At 34.9% G+C, this 20,569-nt stretch overlaps 1 protein-coding gene across 1 annotated transcript; it reads right to left on the reverse strand.

Moving 5' to 3' along the window:
* Window positions 1-1,842: 1,842 nt before the first annotated feature.
* Window positions 1,843-20,375, reverse strand: LOC149798683 (glutamate receptor ionotropic, kainate glr-3-like). Its single transcript, XM_089957281.1, has 12 exons — window positions 20,230-20,375; window positions 18,903-19,087; window positions 14,902-15,081; window positions 12,607-12,705; window positions 11,683-11,877; window positions 10,921-11,021; window positions 9,333-9,423; window positions 8,281-8,632; window positions 6,877-7,097; window positions 4,486-4,748; window positions 3,563-3,714; window positions 1,843-1,946 (listed from the first exon to the last, which is right to left on the reverse strand). Exons 2-12 carry the CDS (start codon window positions 19,065-19,067, stop codon window positions 1,843-1,845), a joined length of 1,923 nt encoding a protein of 640 aa, XP_089813407.1. The 5' UTR covers window positions 19,068-19,087; window positions 20,230-20,375.
* Window positions 20,376-20,569: the final 194 nt, after the last annotated feature.

The raw sequence follows: 20,569 nt of genomic DNA on the forward strand, positions 1-20,569 counted from the left end.
GGCCTTTTAAGAAGTATCATAAAACCTTCAGTGGTAAATTTGGAGTGGTTTTTGACTCATTCTGGTTTGGGTTCAACAAGATCCCTTATATCACCAATCTCAGCACGGGCTTGTTCTATACCCTTTTTTGCTCGCTGTATTTCTTGTCGTAACTGTAGTTTAGCAGTAGCTATCCCAGGTGGAAGCTCTTTGCGAATCTTCTTGGCTTGTTTAGTTCTTTTTGCTATTTTTTTTCGGTTGAATTAGCTGTTTGTTCGGTTGATTTTTGTTTGTTTTAACAACGGAAGAAAGATCTTTAGTGTCCTTTGTGACTGGTTTAAATAACTGTTATGTAACCTCTCTAAATTCAACACGAGGATCTTGGCGTTGTTCTGCTGATGTTTTACAGAATCACTGCCTGTAAAATACTTCTTAATTACATCAAGTCGTTGTCGAGCCGTTGGAGTTTCAATAGTATGCGCAGAATCACTCATTATTATTATTACAACAACGATTTAATTACAGATTACTAAGTAGAAGATACACAAGAGTTTCTGTGTACCCGATAACCTCTATTGCTAGCTGTATTTCTTGCCGTAATTGTGGTTGAGCAGCAGCTATTCAGCTGGACGTTCATTTTTAGTTCTTTTGCTATTTCTTCGGTTGATTTAGTTGTTTTGTTCCAAAGAAAAGAAGGTCTTTAGAGGCTTTTTGACTGTTTAAGAAACTGTTCTGCACTCTCTTTAAATTTCACATAAGCATTCTGGCGTTGCTGCAGCTGTTGCTTGACAGAATCACGAACTGGAAGATACTTATTGTATCCAGTCGCTGTCGAGCTAATCTAGCCGTAGAAGATTCCATAGTAAGCGCAGAATCACTCATTATTATTATTATTACAATAACGATTTAATTACAGATTACTAAGTCAGAAGATATACAAGGGTTTACTGCATCACAGTAACGTAATGTAATTTTTTTTTCAAATACTATACATTACCTGATCTCAATTTGAATCACAGATTGGACATTACTGCGGTCACGTGACCGCGCTAAAAATACCTATGCGCGTAATAACTAGCTAACTAGTAGCTGCCTCGCTCGGCACTCAGCATTAGGAGGTTAGTGTTAGAACTGGTCGGCCTGGTGTAAGTATAATGCAACTGGGTGGGACATCATGCTACATGTTTCCTCTAGACGACTATATTGTATAATAACACAGCTATCATAAGATACTATATTGTATAATAACACAGCCATCATAAGATACTATATTGTATAATAACACAGCCATCATAAAATAATATATTGTATAATAACACAGCCATCATAAGATACTATATTGTATAATAACACTGCCATCATAAGAGACTATATTGTATAATAACACAGCCATCATAAGAGACTATATTGTATATTAACACAGCCATCAGAAGAAACTATATTGTATAATAACACAGCCATCATAAGAGACTATATTGTATAATAATAACACAGCCATCATAAGATACTATATTGTATAATAACACAACCATCATAAGAGACTATGTTGTATAATAACACAGCCATCATAACAGACTATATTGTATATTAACACAGCCATCATAAGAGACTATAGTGTATAATAACACAGTCATCATAAGAGACTATAGTGTATAATAACACAGCCATCATAAGAGACTATATTGTATAATAACACAGCCATCATAAGATACTATATTGTATAATAACACAGCCATCATAAGATATACATTACATATCTTAAAAATGAAAATCTTGAAACACTAATGTGTCAACTTTGTAAGAACGAATCAATTATTCCGCTCCAATTCTTACTTATTCCTGAGGCAAAAATCATCAACAAGCTCAACTGCTTTCATTGTCCGTCCTATTTTCATCTTTTTTCCTTCTTTTACAGCATCTGTAAACGCAGTATTCCACACATATTACGAAGCTGGCTACCACTAGACCTTAGAAAAGAGATTAGGCAGTAGAGCATTTGCATTAATGACATATTGATGATGTTTTTATAGAAGATAAGCTATATTACGAACTGAATTAGTCGTTTCCATGATTTATCAATACATATATATTTCATAATTTTATAAGACCTTCACAATCATCATGAAGGAAATTTACTTTTTGTTATGATAATTATTTATGACAAAAGGGATCAGACATTGGTATGTACATAACAATGTAATTTACTTGTGGATAATTTTCTTTTTAACCGTATGTGTCGTATTTTATGCTAATAATTGTCACGATCATAAAAATCTGACAAATAATCTACCTATGCAACAGATGTATGAGTCAGTCTGAACATTAAACAATTTACCTGTACAACAGAGGTATAAGTCACTCAGAACATCAAACAATTTACGTGTACAACAAAATTAGAAGACGCACTACACATCAAACAGTGTACCTGTACAATAGTGGTAGAAGGCAATCTGCACATATAACAATTTACCTATACAATAGAGGTAGAAGGCACTGTGCACATATAACAATTTACCTATACACCAGAGGCAGAACGCACTCAGCACATATAACAATTTACCTATACAACAGAGGTAGAAGGCACTGTGCACATATAACAATTTAACTATACAATAGAGGTAGAAAGCACTCTGCACATCAAAATACGTACCAGTACAACAAAGGTAGAAGACGCACTACACATTAAAGAATGTACCTATACAACAGAGGTAGAAGGCACTCTGCACATATAACAATGTACCTATACAACAGAGGTAGAAGGCACTCTGCATATAACAATGTACCTATACAACAGAGGTAGAAGGCACTCTGCATATAACAATGTACCTATACAACAGAGGCAGAACGCACTCAGCACATATAACAATTTACCTATACAACAGAGGTAGAAGGCACTGTGCACATATAACAATTTAACTATACAATAGAGGTAGAAAGCACTCTGCACATCAAAATACGTACCAGTACAACAAAGGTAGAAGACGCACTACACATTAAAGAATGTACCTATACAACAGAGGTAGAAGGCACTCTGCATATAACAATGTACCTATACAACAGAGGCAGAACGCACTCAGCACATATAACAGTTTACCTATACAACAGAGGTAGAAGGCACTGTGCACATATAACAATTTAACTATACAATAGAGGTAGAAAGCACTCTGCACATCAAAATACGTACCAGTACAACAAAGGTAGAAGACGCACTACACATTAAAGAATGTACCTATACAACAGAGGTAGAAGGCACTCTGCATATAACAATGTACCTATACAACAGAGGTAGAAGGCACTCTGCACATATAACAATGTACCTATACAACAGAGGTAGAAGGCACTCTGCATATAACAATGTACCTATACAACAGAGGTAGAAGGCACTCTGCACATATAACAATGTACCTATACAACAGAGGTAGAAGGCACTCTGCACATATAACAATGTACCTATACAACAGAGGTAGAAGGCACTCTGCATATAACAATGTACCTATACAACAGAGGTAGAAGGCACTCTGCACATATAACAATGTACCTATACAACAGAGGTAGAAGGCACTCTGCACATATAACAGTTTACCTATACAACAGAGGTAGAAGGCACTCTGCACATCGATAATCTTGATTGGCTTTGCACTAGTTTGTGTCTCTTGTCCATCACATTCGCTGGCTTTAGACCACCACTTCTTCTGCCAGACGAGCAGCAAACCAGATTCATCAATTTGGATGATTCTTCATGCAATAAAACACAGAGATAGCATTAAGAACCAAGTAACTAATGCAAAGCAAACGGAATCCAAATAAATACTAACACTGAGAAAAATCTTTATAACTTTCATAATGGCTGGAAATAGTTATAAGACCTATTAAAAGTAAAATCCAGTTTTAAAAATTGTGTTTGTACACTCTTTCTTGCTCTTTAACATCCAACATATGGTAAATTTTGTCAGAAAACGGAACATGTCATTTCGCTACATAACAATTTGCAATTGCATCACATTTTCTAACATTTTAAATTCTCTCTCTCTCTCTCTCTCTCTCTCCAATGTGTTGTTGAGGTTGTTAAATATGCAAAGTGGTATGTCGAATAAATATCAGAACTCGGCGTATTGAATAAACAATGGAATGTACATTTAAGGAACACTTAATGGGCAGACTCAAACGTAATAGATATTAATATAAATTGCACTTGATAATGTGTTCGTTGAAGGTTATTGTATATAAAATCATCTGTACTTTAGGGCTGGTTTTACGGAAGCAACTTTAAAATGTCTCCAGAAGTTAAAACTGTAACTTTTTTAAGCTTCTTACAAACCTATTGTACAAGAAATTTGCTATTTATATATTTAAAATATAACGGTCATTTTATTTGAGCTACCTTTTGTGGAAAGCTGGAAAGGAATGGGATACAAACTTCAAACATTAAGTATGTTAAAACTTTGATTTGAAAAATCATCGCAAGTTAAACCCGTATGACTTTGATTAATCAGTAGAGTTACTTACTTGTCAGAAAACAACTTTGTATATGGTGAATTGTTCGGGAGACCAACTGCGTTTCGAATAGGATGGAAATCTTTGATTTTGGCCAGTTCACAGTTCTCTGCCACCATGGCGTCAATGCCAGACTTGTCCCCAATCCAGGCATAGTTCCCACCAATAACTTTAGCAATATGTACACTGAGAACTGGTGAGAGTACGCTCGGATCCGTTGAATTGAATTCCACTAATCCGGCCTGTACTTTCTTAAATTCTGGATTCACAGAGTCCTGAAAAGAAAGCAAAGAAAATGCAGTACGTGTATACAGTGACGAAATTTTTTCAGGGTGGATTGATTCTCGGACAGTATATACATACAATGACGACAATTATAGACTGGTTCTCTGGCAATATGTACATACAATGACAAAAATCGTGTGTTGTGTATATCTAATTTGCATGATTTGTTATTTTTTATTATTTTATTTTTAATATATGCAATAGATAAGTGTATTTTGGACTTGACCTTGTCCAAAAATCAAGTTCATTTTCTACCTGACCTGAATTGTTGATTTTTTTAAATTCTGTACACAACTAACACACAGCTAAAATATTCTTTATCCATATGGGTTAACTATTGAGATTATTATTTTTGCCGGAGTCAAGGACGTTGAGCTTATCATGTTCTGTATTATAATTATTTCACCTAGTAAACATTAGGGACTTTCTCAAAGGTTATTGACAATTGGCTAACAGGTTGATATGTGTGTTTAATCCTAATTGTGACCTGAGGTCAGGTAAAGGACTATATAATCTTGTTTTTCTAGCAATTATTCATTCGTACTTTAAGATCTTAGCAGAATCAGTTGTATTATTGTTATGTCCAGAGGTTCATTTGAGCTAGAATTTTATTTATTTAAATTATGTATTCACAGGAAATACAAAATGCTCATAAAATAGCATTCTTGGAAATAAAAACTTGAACTTTTAGTAAAATTTCAAATCAGGATATATTCGTGGAATGTATTATTGTAATCCAACAAAAGACTGTTGGCACATCTCCACTACACAGGAAACCACAGGAACATCAACATTTCCATCTTTAGACTTAATTTGAGTGTATTCAAAATTTTAATCATTAGGACATGTGTATGTAAGTCTATTATTATTTGGAAAATTTATTCGCAATACCGTAAGTTCCTTTTTAACATTTTCTCAGTTTATTATAGAGAAATAAATAATTTGTTGATAAAAGCTTTTTACACAAAGGTTGTTGCATTTCTATTACTTGTGTTATGACCATAGGGTCGTAGTACATGTCGTGATGGATTTATTCTCAGGCAGTATGCGCATACAATAAAGAGAGTCACATATTGATTCTCAATGAGTATGGACATACAATGATGAAAAGTATGTCACGAAGGATTGATTCTCAGGCAGTATATACACATAATGACGAAAAGCGTGTCGTGATGGATTCATTCTTATGCAATATGGGCATAGAATGAGGAAAATCGTAAATTGATTCTTAGGTGGTATGTGCACGAAACTCAAGTCTCGACGGATTGATTCTCAGTTAGCGTATGTATAGAATGAAGAAAATCATGTCATGATGGATTGATTCTCAGTTAGTGTATGTATAGAATGAAGAAAATCATGTCTCGACGGATTGATTCTCAGTTAGTGTATGTATAGAATGAAGAAAATCATGTCTCGACGGATTGATTCTCAGTTAGTGTATGTATAGAAGGAAGAAAATCATGTCTCGACGGATTGATTCTCAGTTAGTGTAAGTATAGAATGAAGAAAATCATGTCTCGACGGATTGATTCTCAGTCAGTGTATGTATAGAATGAAGAAAGTCATGTCATGATGGATTCTTTCTTTATATACTTTGTCTACTGCGATTGAATTTCGCAATAAACCCCACGTGATAGAATAAACTACTGGTTTTGCACCAAACTTGCCAAATAATGTGACATAGCCCAGCCAATGGATAGTTACTGAATCCTCCTAGAAACATCGAACCCCATCAGCCAACACAAAATTAAGCCATAGGCGCCATTTAAGTCTTATTACTAAGATTATTATTAATAATTGTCAACATACACGTAAGCATTTGTAGAGTCAATGCAATATTATGCTTTTAAGAGATTCGGCTAACGTAGGCAAAATTAATTAAAGATATCATGTACAGTTTACAGACATGAATAAAAATTATAATGAATAAAAATTATAAAAATTAGATAAAATCATACCAGGAGTTACAAAAAATATAGATATACATAGTAACAGTCTCGTAATTCAACAACGTACGCTGTCTTGTTTCTGGCCACTATGTGGAGATTAGATAGATAGATAGATAGATAGATAGATAGATAGATAGATAGATAGATAGATATAAAAAGATATCCTAACCTTCAACAAAGTTGACCATATGGAACCTCCAAGCGTCCCCCAGCGCCATTCTGCTTTGTGCTCCACCATCTCGGCTAGAGTTTCGAACGGCAGACGATACTTGGTCACAGTAAGAAATGCTGTAAGGTTCCCAGAGTAGGTTCCCATGACAACGATGGCAAAGAAACCCCAGAAACTAAGGAATGTTCGGCTTGTCATTGTACATGGCACAATTATACCTCCTGAGAATACAATTATGTGTGCATAAATGGACATAAAGACAGAAAATGAGAAATATTGATATATGCGAAAGATATTCCAATTTTATTCTTTATACAGCTCAATGGTTTGATATGAATCTCAAAGTTTAGCAAAGCGGTAAATCCAAGCATTGTTCCTCCTACCTGTCGTAAACTTTTCCACTAACCCCGCCACCCATCCCAATAATGTTAAGTTCAGTATTAGTGTACTGTACAATAAATTGTTCTGGGAGTAGCATCTGATGATGTGAAGAGTTTACATTTACCCCATATTGTAAGAGACGTGTATTCATGACTCCTAAGAAGATTCTTTGCTTGATCCATCCGGTCAGATCTGTTTTAATGGGTATGTTGTTATTTTGAAGATGTATCTCCGGTTTCGTGGTCTGGACTGCAAATCCTATCCAATACGATACGAATGATTTGCTTAAGGTTTGGGTAGCTCGTAAGCCACTTTTCACTACACCAATCTTATATATAAAAACAATAGTGGCAGGTGGGCAGTAGAAGTTAGTCAAATTTTCTGTTTGACCCATACATATTCTTTTCGTGTTGAGCAGATGTGAAATTTTTTTATTTTGAGGTTTTTGTGTGCAGTTGGATTTCTTGCACTAAGGAAATCCCAAAGCCATAATATATCGGTATATGGATTGGATTGTCTCTCTGTAAGAAACTTTGCGAAGCATGTGAAGCCTAACTGTATGTGGTATGATAAAATTAATGCAAGTGGGTCTCGCCGCTGGGAGCCTCAAAGCAAGACTGGCAGAAATTTATTCTTCGTTTGTTGAGAGAATGGGAGCGAGGGAATGGTATATTACCAAAGTTTCGAATGTTGATAAATCCTTTCAAACATTTGCATGATTGGTAGATTTATACTGCTTTGTTTTATCCCTAACACCTGATAGGATATTAAACACACGTTCATTGTTTGAAAGTGAGATATACAACGGTACTGCAAGTACGATCATTACATTGACAACTATAATTTCATTAAAGTACTTCAGGTGTCCCTGTATATTTGAATTAAGGGTACATTCTCCTCAATATTGCCTGAAGCACCTTGCAAAATCAATACTTGACGCAGAGCAAATATTTCACGTACGTGATTGTAGTTTTCTAGTAAGAGCAGATAGATTAGTTGTCATCAATGTGAAAAGGCACGCACCTTTTGAAAGTAAGGTACCATATAGATACCAGATCGCGTTTTTATACTTGTCTAGTCTCCCATCTCTGCTGCCTTGATGAAAGGTGGAATCCCGTTGATGCTCGTGTTTGATGTGATAAGGGTTATACTTTTCGAGGGTTCGGAGAACAAGTGCCATCACAGGGACAGATGTAATTATCCCCACAAGGACTTCCCATCGGAAGGGGTCAATAAGTGTGAGCCATTTGTTTCTATTAGGGTCTGGCTTTTTAAGAATCACCGACGTGTAGTCATAGTAGAAAGCGTATGTGAAGTCCATTACTTCTTCGCGTTGTTTCTGTGCGGCCAAGGGTGCAACAACCATATCCACCTCCTGTAATAATACGTTTTAAATTAAAGAGCATATAAATTTGCTACGAGCTCTCTGATTTTGAATTTGTAAATTTCGATCTATTTGTAAATTAACGGATAGTGGTTTGCTTACATTTTTATTGGGTTGTTTGATAGAATTCTAAAATGAAAAATATGTCAAAAGAATGCCTTAGAAATATAATTACAAGATGTTCCTACTTTCTTTTTTAACACATAATTTATACGCATGACATTAGTGTCCTTCATTAAGTCCCTCTGTAGTGATATTTAAATTCCGAATTCTAATTGACGAATGTGGCCTTGGCAAGATACACCGTGTTCCTTATATATACATTCATACATGATGAAGTGATTCGAGGAGGAAAAATATCATAGCTGAAAGATATATGCATGTGTGTAATGGGATGTTTTGAGGAGGAGAAGAGAGGGAGGTAGAAAGCAGGAAAAATAAAATCAATTTTGCAATCAAGACAGAGAGAATCGAAATAATTTTATTTACAAAATTTATGTTAGAAGATCAATGAAGTGTGGTCGATCAATCACTGGAAGGGCAAAAGGTTCCTGGCGATAAGTTGTCGAAAGGATAACAGACGGGAATAGAAGCCATTACAGCTTGAAGGTTCTGTGTTGGTATTTTCTTTGTCGAATGACACGAATTATGTTAAGCAGTAGAGCAGAAATTAAAATGTCTGCAAACTTGCCTCCCTCTGAAGCTGTCCAACTAACCCAGCCCAAGAGCCATTTCCATTGTCTTCTCCCCACTTGCCATCGGCTGGCTCGGTGATGACATAGCTAGAAAGAATTGCAGACATCAATATAAGTCAAAACTTAAGATGTCAAACAAATGTAATGTCTGATATCTCTTCATAATGGCACGCTATGTGCTATTGGATTCGAATAAGCAGTAGAAACGTGTCCAAAATTATATAGGCTGTGAAAGAAATCGATTTTGACCATAGGCGGAGGAGGTATGAAGAGATTTTGGTTATTTCTGATACAACATGTAAAAGTTAACTGTGCCTAATTTCACATGACAAATATAATACTAAATGTTTTGATGGGTGATTGTACGAGGTAATGGTTACGTTAAAAAGAAATTAATTCCTGTTTTACTCTTGATGTGGTAAACTCTGTATGTGTCGCCGTCAGATTATCTCGTTGGACAATAGAGACTGATTTTAGTCAGATTGGTGGGGGGTGGGGGTACAGATAGACAGATTTTAATCGGAATTGTGTTTGTGGGGAAGAGTGAGTCGATTTAGTTACAGAGAGGATCAAATGCAATGTTATTTGCTAAGATAAGGAACTAGTTACGTAGAGGCTCAAATGCAACGTTATTTGCTAAGATAAGGAACTAGTTACATAGAGGTTCAAATGCAACGTTACTTGCTAAGATAATGAATTTGTTACAGAGAGGTCCAAATGCAACGTTATTTGCTAAGATAAGGAACTAGTTACAGAGATGTTCAAATGCAACGTTATTTGCTAAGATAAGGAATTTGTTACAGAGAGTCCCAAATGCAAAGTTATTTGCTAAGCAGCCCAGTAAATAATCAGAAAAGGGTCATAATTAACCGAACTGCTTTGTTCACAACTCCAAGTGATACTTTATTCAGACTATGTAGTTTCGATTGTTGTTTGTTTTGTTTGTTTGTTTGTTTGTTTTCATGGAAGATCTCAAATAAGTAGTCTCCTTTTATAATACATCCATAGCACATTTGGAGTGTTACCCAATGGACGATTTCTTTTCTCCACAACCGTTTAGTATATATTCTTTCCCGTCTTATGTCCAGAACTGTTTGTTAATTTATAAATATGGCCAAACCACTCTTTTCAACAAACAAAAAAATATGATCAAACATCTGTGAGCATGAACGACATTGTTTAGAATAACTTGAATTCAGTTGCTAGTGACATTATAAGTGTATTTAGAACTCATAGCAAATATTCCAAAGCAAAGGCTAACTTCGAATATGAAGGATTATAGCGATAGTTTAACATGTCACTTTTCCTTTCGTTTTACACATGGCGATCGACTGGAAGAATGTTTCATTTATACGTATATGATAAACATTGGATAATATTGATCGGGAATATTGTACCGAATTATCATTTATACGTCTATGACAAACATTGGATAATATTGATCAGGAATATTGTACCGAATAATCGGGGTTAATATACAACAAACGTAAGCGATGCAACTTTAAATAGTCGCTTATTCAATCGTAATCGACATCTTTCTTCAGTAAATCGTGCATTTTGTAATAAATGAACATTATTCCTTACGAGAAGTTGAGTCCGAAGGCCAGTTCATCTAGAAGATCCATACACAGGCCCTTGTACGTCACAGTTCCGTTGTTGATCTCCTTTATTACGAATTTTCCCCACTGGAAATATTTAATACAACAGTTGAAAATTTACATTTAAACATCTGACGACTATAAAGTTTGAAAATAGCAAGAACAAAATGACGTATCTTAAACCACACAATATATATGAAGATCCGATATGAAGACCATAAAAACGTTGGTAACAGAGCTATGTGTGTATACTGTGTGTGGGACTATAAAACACACGAATCAGTCCCCAGGAAAATTTAGTCTAATCATTACGATATTCTCCATTGATCCTTGTGTTACAAGGTAACCATTGGTCGTAAGGAATAATTTGTAAAACTTTATTTGTAGAAGAAATATCAAGAATAGTAAAGGTCTAATGCTAGATATGTATATCTCATTTGGAAGGTGTTTTAAATTTAATATGAATAAAAGGGTCTCATGCTACATCTTTGTTGAAAGTTTTATATTTAATATGAATGAAACGCAAATCAATTTTAGACTGAATCCTTATTGTCTAATGCTGAGACATTCTTATATAATATCCAGAGACGATGAACATAAATTTGTAATTACAAATATTATAAAACTTTAACAGAACCACTTTTGATTTAAATTATCGCTGAAATTGATTTGTTTTTCGAAATTTCAAAAAGGAAACATTTGCAGAAGTGATATGCTTTCAAAATATATACGTAAACTAACAAAGTACCTCCAGAGTAGAAACTACAAATTTCCTTTTGTTAAAACCATTCTTTGTGTTAGGAAAAATATTCGAAGTCACAACTACATCTCCTTCCAAATCTAGGTATCCAACAGTCGCAAAGTCACGCCCATTTTCCGTCCACAATAATGTTTTAATGTAAAACCTTGTACATCCATGTGGTGGGAGGAATCTTTGCGCTTCCTAGAATAGAATTAGCGTGGACTTAAACTGTAATCCCTTGTTCAAAATTATTCGTAAGCATGTCGTTAAAAACTATCACACAGTGAAATGGAGAGGGCAACCATCTTGTGTTTTGTTTTCTCCAAAATATTTCGTTATGTCATTTTCTAAGTTATAAAATGTACTTCGTGTACATTCACTGAAGAATTTCACACTATGTTTCAACTGTGTGTGTGTGTGTGTGTGGAAGAAGACTAGATATATCGGCATAGTTCCGACTGTACTCATGTGGTGGCGACTTAGATAAGTAAGGTATTAGGAGGCTAGGTATATATCGGCGCAGTTCCGATTGTACTCCTGTGGTGACTTGACTTAGATAAGTAAGGAGTTAGAAGACTTGCCTAGAAGTAGATAAAAAAATCTACATTTTCTAACTTCCGTATGGGATATGTAATTTTCCATTGTCACAGAAGTACATGCCTAAATCGTATTTAATAAATTTAATAAATAAACATTGGTAATTATACAATTGAATTGATAATTATACAACTGAATTAGTATTTTTAACATAAACCAGTAGAAAACAGCAACAAAAGTTTCATCAGATGTAAAGTTAATGCATAAGTTTTAAGAAAACATATACTAATGAAGAATATCAACGTTTGAGTGTATTTACTTAAATCAGGCCTTTTCATTAATTATTAGGTAATAATATGAGATTCCGTTTCCATTCCTACATAGTACCCATACCTGAGTCAGGTAATTTATGGACACATTTCGCAAGTCATATGGTGCAGTGTTGTTTTGGTTCAAGTACTGCAGCATGTCCTGAAGTGTGCCATGGATATCCTGAATGAAAAATAATGACATGGTGTGCATCATTCATTACAAATTTTGCACGATATTGTATAGCAACCATACTACTATCATTATGATACAACGTAACTCGCTTTTCATCCTTAACAAATGTTGTTGCCCAAGAGGCACGTACACTCGTTGTTCGATATTATTCGTGTACATGGTGAATTCGTTAGCAATGTCTCTTTCCTAAAGCGTTATTGCACTTTAAGGTTTGTAGTGTGTGGGTGTTTTGGAGTTTCTTTTCTACTGTGTCCTACCAGTAACACTCTTTGCAAAACATTTATTCAGTATCTTGGATCGGCACATGCGTTAGATCGAGCGACTTCCAACGTATGTGTTACAGCTTTGTCCAAAGATCTGAGTAACCCGCGAGGAACGGGGAGTGTTCTAAATCCGTCCCCACGTGGACAGACAGCGAGAAGGACATTGTCGTCAGCTAAGTTTGATTGGATCGAATCAAAGCGACATCCAATTGGAATTGAGATAGAGCGTGTGATAACAGTTTCGATCCGAAATAACGTCTAACTATCAACCGAGCATTTAGTCTCCCCTAGGAAGATTGCTGAGCAATATAGGGTTACTCCGAGGGAGCCAGTCGTAATTTGGTGGTAAAACTTAGGAGATTCTAAGGAAAGACAAAGCTTCGTAAAGGTCAGTAATTATTTGCTCAATTTTTGCAGAATATTATGGCACTGTAATTGTAATTATGTGTAGCATGTATACTTAATTACTAGGATCGTCTAGTACATAGAATTACCTTTGTAGTGTTTAGTTTACATGTGTATTTGAGAAATGAGTTTGAGTATTATGTAGAGAATTATGTAGATTGTTAGACTGTGGTCAGAAGTTTGTAGTCAGCTAGTGCATTTATTAACGTGATATGTTAGATTTTATACATGCTTGAATTGTGAATTCGGAAAATGGTTGAAGCGTGTAAGATTAGTTAATATGGATGTATGGGTATATCAGAGCATGGATATTTGAATATTTGTGTCCTTTGTATGAGTTGTAATGTTAAGAAATGCGTCTGATTGTTGTGATGTTATTTAGTATATTGGGATTAGGAATATGTAATGATGTGATGCAATTTATTGATGTATGTATGAGAAGTAAATGATACCGTGCTTTTATTACGACCTTGTTTTACCATACCAGGATATATGAGTAATTCGATGTGACTGAAGGTATGACCGAAGAATTTAATAGCCCTTATCTGATGATCAGCTGGGTGTAGTGTGAGATGAGAGGGATTAGGAAAATGTTGTACCGTCCTTGTGTTTTCACAGGAAGCTTTTGGGGGGACAGAACTTCCGGTTCAGTTAAGTCCCGAGTCTCTAAGAGGGGTGACGGAAGTGAGACTAGCAGATCAGTCGGAGTCGACAAGTCTAGTCGGTGAAGAGAGTCGAGGAGGAGGAGGAAAAGGAGTCGAGGAGGAGAAAGTGGAGAAGGAGGAGGAAACGATGGAGAAGTAATTTGGAGAACGTCGGGAGGAAGAGAAGAAGCAATAAGAGAGAAGAAAATACACAGATGAGTAGAATACAAGCACAAGCTTTCTCACACTACTAAAAAATGATGCAATAGGCTAGCGCAGGGTCGAGCGGAAGGAGAGTATTTGCGACATTTTAATCATTTGACTATTGAAGTGTCATTAAATTGTTATTCGTTGAATTTCCCCTTTTGTATATTCAATCATTTAACCGTCGGCATTGCTGACTGGGGGCTCAGAGCTTTACATCTATCTTTCACTAATTTAACTTCCAACCAATATCGATCCTGGATGGGGCTTCTATAATAATTTGAATAAAATATTGGAAGCACCCCACCCCACACCTACCACAGTGACGGCATAACAACCAGACACACCACACACAGCTTGTCCTATTAAGCCTGTTAAAAATTTCTTGAGAAAGAAAAATCATTCGGCTTTTGTTAAATCCACTTTTTCTTATAATAATCTTTCAATTATAGTTTGCAAAGTTACCCAACAAATCATATATAACATTTATATGAACTTTATTGATATTACGTGTATAATACAGGGGTGTTGTTCATGCGACTCTTCTTCGGCAATTTCATCCATTTGACAATTTTTCTATATAAATATCAAAACTATACACAGTCATTAATAACAAACAAAATATCAGACTAAACATGAGCAAACAAGCAAGGTGAAGCGTCATTTACCTCGTATGACTTTCCCACAGCCACTGGTATCGCGATGACGGCAACATTGTCTAAATCTTCAGCTACATTCCTAAGTTCAGCGTACATATTCTCTGACTGTGCGTATACTGCTATCAACCATCGGGAAATTTTCCTCAACTCCGTCTTCTTGATTGTATCCCTCTTGTCAAATGTGTTTGCCTTCAGTCAGTAAAACTTAATTATTTATACATTTGCAATCTGGGTTAAGCGAATTGCCAGATACATACACAACAATACGATCCATTTATCAAATTTTAATGACATATGATGCATTTTATAATGTTATTTTCAAGTATTGGGAAGAATGAATTTCGATGATATATGGCATGTTAGGCATTCATGGTTTTCGCATTTTGAATCAAGCAATATATTTCAAAGTGCTGCAATTCAAACTCCAATCAGCTAAAGCAAAATACATATCATTAATAGATAAGTATTCAAACCTAACTTTCGGCGTGTAAGGCATTTAAATGTATTCTTAGGTCAGTTGGTAAATAAATATTAATATCGATGCTATTAGACTCGAGTTTTGTCGCGTTTTTAAAATTGTTTAAAAAGCAATAATAATTAAACCGTTGGTAGCCAGTATACATAGTCATTCATGTGCTGTCATAGAAATGTTCGACCGGTGTTTAGTAGTAAACAAATAAAGGTATTTCTGTGTTTAAGTACCTATACATCTGAGTCTCGTCATAACAATAAGCTGCATTGCGTCAATGCCAATAATATTAACATATGAAAATAATTGTTGGTTTTACAATATACATGTAGCAGATGATGAATCTGAGAATAGTTTACACAGATTTGGATGAGTATTGAAGCATGCACAGACCTGAAAGGGTGGTGGGTGTTTGTGGGGAATTTTAATGGTCAGAAGGGTGCTAAATAGAGTACGCTGTACCAGATTTTAACATTAGATATCTTGATCTTTGATTATGCTTAAATAATAAATATGAATGACCTTGTAAAGGTTAAAGATATTTTGATTTTTAATGTATGAATTATCATGTTATGGTGTTTTCACAGATTTGTCGATTTTGTGTCCGTATCACAATAAGATCGATAAATGAATATGTATTCAACCCGGTCTTTTGTCTCTACTACAGGCTGATAGTTGGTGTACACTGATTTGATATCAAGAATTACTCGTTATAGATAGTCATATAAGAATCTTTTTCACAAAATTAAGAGTAAGAAAAAGAATGATTTTTTTCACCATGTAAGGAAATTAAATACAACTTATTATGTCATCAAGATATTTTGATAATTAAAGAATATGAGTGATATTTTAAAACTTAAAGATTAATTGATATTTTCAGATCAGATAAGAATAACTGTGGGGGGTCTTATTCAGATATATTTTTGATCATAAAATAAATGGATGCAAAGGAGATAACATATGAAATTATTTGACAGTTCAAAGAAAGAGTATGTATGGGCCAAATAATGTTTAAATGATGAGACGCATGTGTATGAAAATTTGAAAAAAATCTAACCGATTTTCAGCATGATTTGGCTGGTTCTTGTGGTGACTAAAACTTGATATTGAACATGGCAATGGATTTTGAAAATTATCAAAACATAAATCACATAAATGCTCGGAAAAAGTGATTGCTATGATCGAAAGTTTAGTATTAGTAGGCATCTGGAGGGACTTAAATGAAAACAAAACCAAAATTTACATGGCATAGAAAAATTCCTAGACAATAAGCTTGTTTCAATTTTTCTTGACTTTGAGTGATTTAAGTCGGATGTTTTAAGTATTGTATTGTGCCAGAATATAGAACCGATTATTCAAAAATAATTTTAGAAATGAAATTTGAAGATAATTTTTGAGGTAGATACTATTGGAAGTTGAATAACTCCTTATTAAACGATGATGAACATAATAAAGTTGTAAATTATACAATATATGAATTAAGGCAGACGCATAATTTGGAAACTGGTAAAACTGATTCCAGAGATATTAAACCTGAGAACCTTGAGCTAAGTACATCCGATCAGTTATATTTGGAGACATTATTTTGCTTATCATCAGAAGCAACACAACAATATATGCTTCTCATAGGAAAAGAAAGTTGTGAAGAAAATACACGTCAAAAAATATTTTTAGAAAGTGAAATTTATTGGGCTTTCAATAGCATACGTAATGAAAAAATACAAGACTTAGAAAATAAAAAGAACGAGTGCAAACAATAAAAAAGGAAAATGCAATGGGTGGTGTTAAGATCAAAAACAAGATACAGTGATATGAGGGAAAAAATTCTTTAATGTAGAAAATAGGATTTGTACTAATAAAATGTTTAAGTTGGCTGATGGATATGAATATACAGATTCAATAAAAAATTTTAGAACAAAAAAAAAGATACAATAAGTTAAATGATGAGACTGTTGTTTCCCAAGAGAGAGGACTTGAATTTGACTCTGGCCTCAATAAATGTAAACTTGCTAATAGTATGTCACAAAGTCTAGAAAGTGAAATAACCTGTCACGAATTAGCAATGGTAATTAAATAAATTCACGATGACCGAAAATGGATTTCCGTAAAGATTTTTTTTAAAATTATTTTTGGAGGAAGTACGATATCTATCTTCAGATCAAAATAAGTTGTGTGATTTGGATATTTTAACGTTTTTCTTTAACAATTTTTCAGTCATATTGCTACGACGTCTGTAGTGTGACAGTTTATGGTGATGTCTAGCACTGGGACGTCATGCCGCAGACATGTATCATGATGTCCCACCCAGTCACATTATCCTGACACCAGGCCGACCAGTCCTAACACTAACCTCTTAATGCTGAGCGCCAAGCGAGGTAGCTGTTAGTACCATTTTTGTAAATCTTTGGTATGACTCAGCCGGGGATCGAACCCACGATCTTCCGCTTCCGAGGCGGACGCTCTAACCACTAGGCCACAAAATAAGTTGTTGATATGGATCAGGTTCATTATCAGTTCCTCTGGAACATGGTATCATCCAAAACAAAACAAGAACAAATAATAGATGCTTTTTAAGGAACTGGAAAACCATATCATTATTCAAAGTAAGTTACAAAATGGTTTCAGGATTTTAATGTAATTGGAAGAAAAAAGAGGATGGGATGTCTCAATGTAGTAAAATGACAAAATGGGTTAATTTCTGGTAAATATATTTGGGGAAATATTAGAATAATACATATTGTATTTGAAACACGAAAGTAAGATATCCCTGGTCTTATTTTGCCCTGGTTTTTGAAAAGTTATTTGATACATGTTCCTGAAAATTTATAATAAAACTTTAATATACTTTAATTTTGGGGCCTCGATACAAAAACGGATGAAACTATTTTATAAGAGGCTTAAGTCATGTATATAGAATACCCTCTCATTTTTAAGTACAACAAGGTTATAGTCAAGGAGATCTAATTTCTCCACCGATATTTATTTTGTTGTTGTTGTTATTTTGTTTAACGCCGTTTTCAGCACAAGATATGCTATACATGGCAGACAGTATATATAACTGGTTGAGGAAGAAGCCACCGACCCACGAGAAGCTACTGGCAAGCTTTCTCACGTGCGCACGTTAGCCGAGCCTAAGGCTCGAGCCCACGCAGACAGTGGTGAGGTGGCAGTGATCCGTAACGGTGAGCGCTGTACTGCACTCAGCTACTCAGGGCCCCATATAAGACATCGATTTCTCTGAGGAACTTGGTGTGTTACAAAAATTGTTTTATGGTAATTTACACACAGACACACACATCGCATACATGACTGTATTTAACAATTTTACCCAAAATGTAACGTTCAGGTTGTATGTATTTGTATGTGTCAGTTTGTATCAGGTTGTATATCTCCACATAATTAGTATACAGGGTTGCTTATATTGATCAATTCGACACAACTCCTCTTGGATAGCCTTTTGTGCAGTGTGTTTGTCTATCTACATTTAGAAAACGATATTATCACACGAACAGGAGTAACTCCATACAACAAATATACCCACCTGATACAAAACCTCTCGTGTGCAGTGTAGTGGGCACATGACTATCATGTAGAGACCAGCATCTAAAATGACTGAATGGTAGACGTCATGTATGAAGCTGTACATATCCATCATGTCAACATTCGCTACAATAAACAACACGTCTCTCTCAGAAAGCAGGTCCATTAGTTGGGACGACTCGGAAGCTGGAAAATTGCATTTAGTAGCGCAATGAATGATGATACACAACACTCAATACCATTTAGAAAAACGAATAGATGTGGCCTTTCATATTAATTTCATTGCAAACTGCCATGTGACGTACCTAGAAGATCACGTTAAAGGCATATAAAAATATTGTTTTTATTCATAATATTCCAAGAATTTATACATAGTTAAAGACAGAATATAATGAAAGCTGTGCTAAGGAAGGATAAGGGGGACGGGGTGGGTTAAAATGAACCCAATCTGAACCTCAGCAGGAAATGAGTTTTTGAACCTAAAACGGAGTTGGAAACTATGAAATATTAAGCATTTCCTGAAGGAGTTAACAACATTGTTTCTCGTGTCAACAAAGACATGAAATAGTGTAGATATGGCTTATTCAATAGTCAACGAGCAACTATTACTCTGGAAACTTGCTCCGCTTCGACGGATATTGTAACGTTCACTGATATGTCCTTTCAGTCTTTCAAATATTTGATCCTAGATAAACCATGCGACCTGTGAAATCAAACAATTTATTTATTCATAATACTGCAGCAAGCAAATCCATATGTGTATATATGTTGGCTTGGCCAGTAATGGATGGCGTTATCTGGAATCAAACTGTTGCTATAACTAAATGGGTTCCATTTTAAATTCCATTTGCAGACATGTATATAGTTATTATATTTATGGGAATATTGAAATACGACTTGAAGAATACATCGCTGAGCTGGGATTAAGTTAATGTCAATTTGGTTAGTCCAATTGATTTTTCTGTGTATGTTTGATTGTGCAAAATCCATTTCTTTCAACCCATTTATCGACGTGGAAACAATGGAATGCATTTATTTATGCGATATCATCCGGTATCAGCACACCAAAAACTGATCTTTATTTACTTCCACAACCAAAAAAGTAGCAACAAAGACAATCAACTACTCTATCATTGCACATGAATAATGAGGCATTCAAGCGAAAGAATACTTCGTTTAAACTTTGAGGTCCACTTGTTTATGTGTAATTTTATACTAACATATGAATGGACATTTCCATCAGTCCATTGCATGTTATATAATTTCATAGTAACATATGAATGAACATTCCCATCAGTCGATTGCATGTTAAATATTTTGACACTTACTTGTCTGATTGTTGTGGAAAATGATGACATTTTTCAAGCGAAGAAGACGTGTCAGGTCGGCTACGGCAGTTGGCAAATCCAGCTTGACTGTATAAATCAATATGTTGACGTCTTTCTTGCCTTGACTCGACTTACAGTTTGTATCACAATTAGGATTATCAACGTCCATACCAGGCAAAATACTCATCTTATGAAGAAGACCAAACAAAATACTTCATTAGAGAATATAATTTGCTACTTTTCATTTTTCTTCCTATTCCTTCTTTTTCATCTTCTGCTTTTTCTTTTTAACTAAGTAATTTATTGAATCTATCGGATAACTTGCAGATCTTTAACTCAA

This window comes from Sinohyriopsis cumingii, chromosome 5 (assembly GCF_028554795.1).
Source record: "Sinohyriopsis cumingii isolate HCF-2022 chromosome 5, ASM2855479v2, whole genome shotgun sequence".
Lineage (NCBI taxonomy): Eukaryota > Metazoa > Mollusca > Bivalvia > Unionida > Unionidae > Sinohyriopsis > Sinohyriopsis cumingii.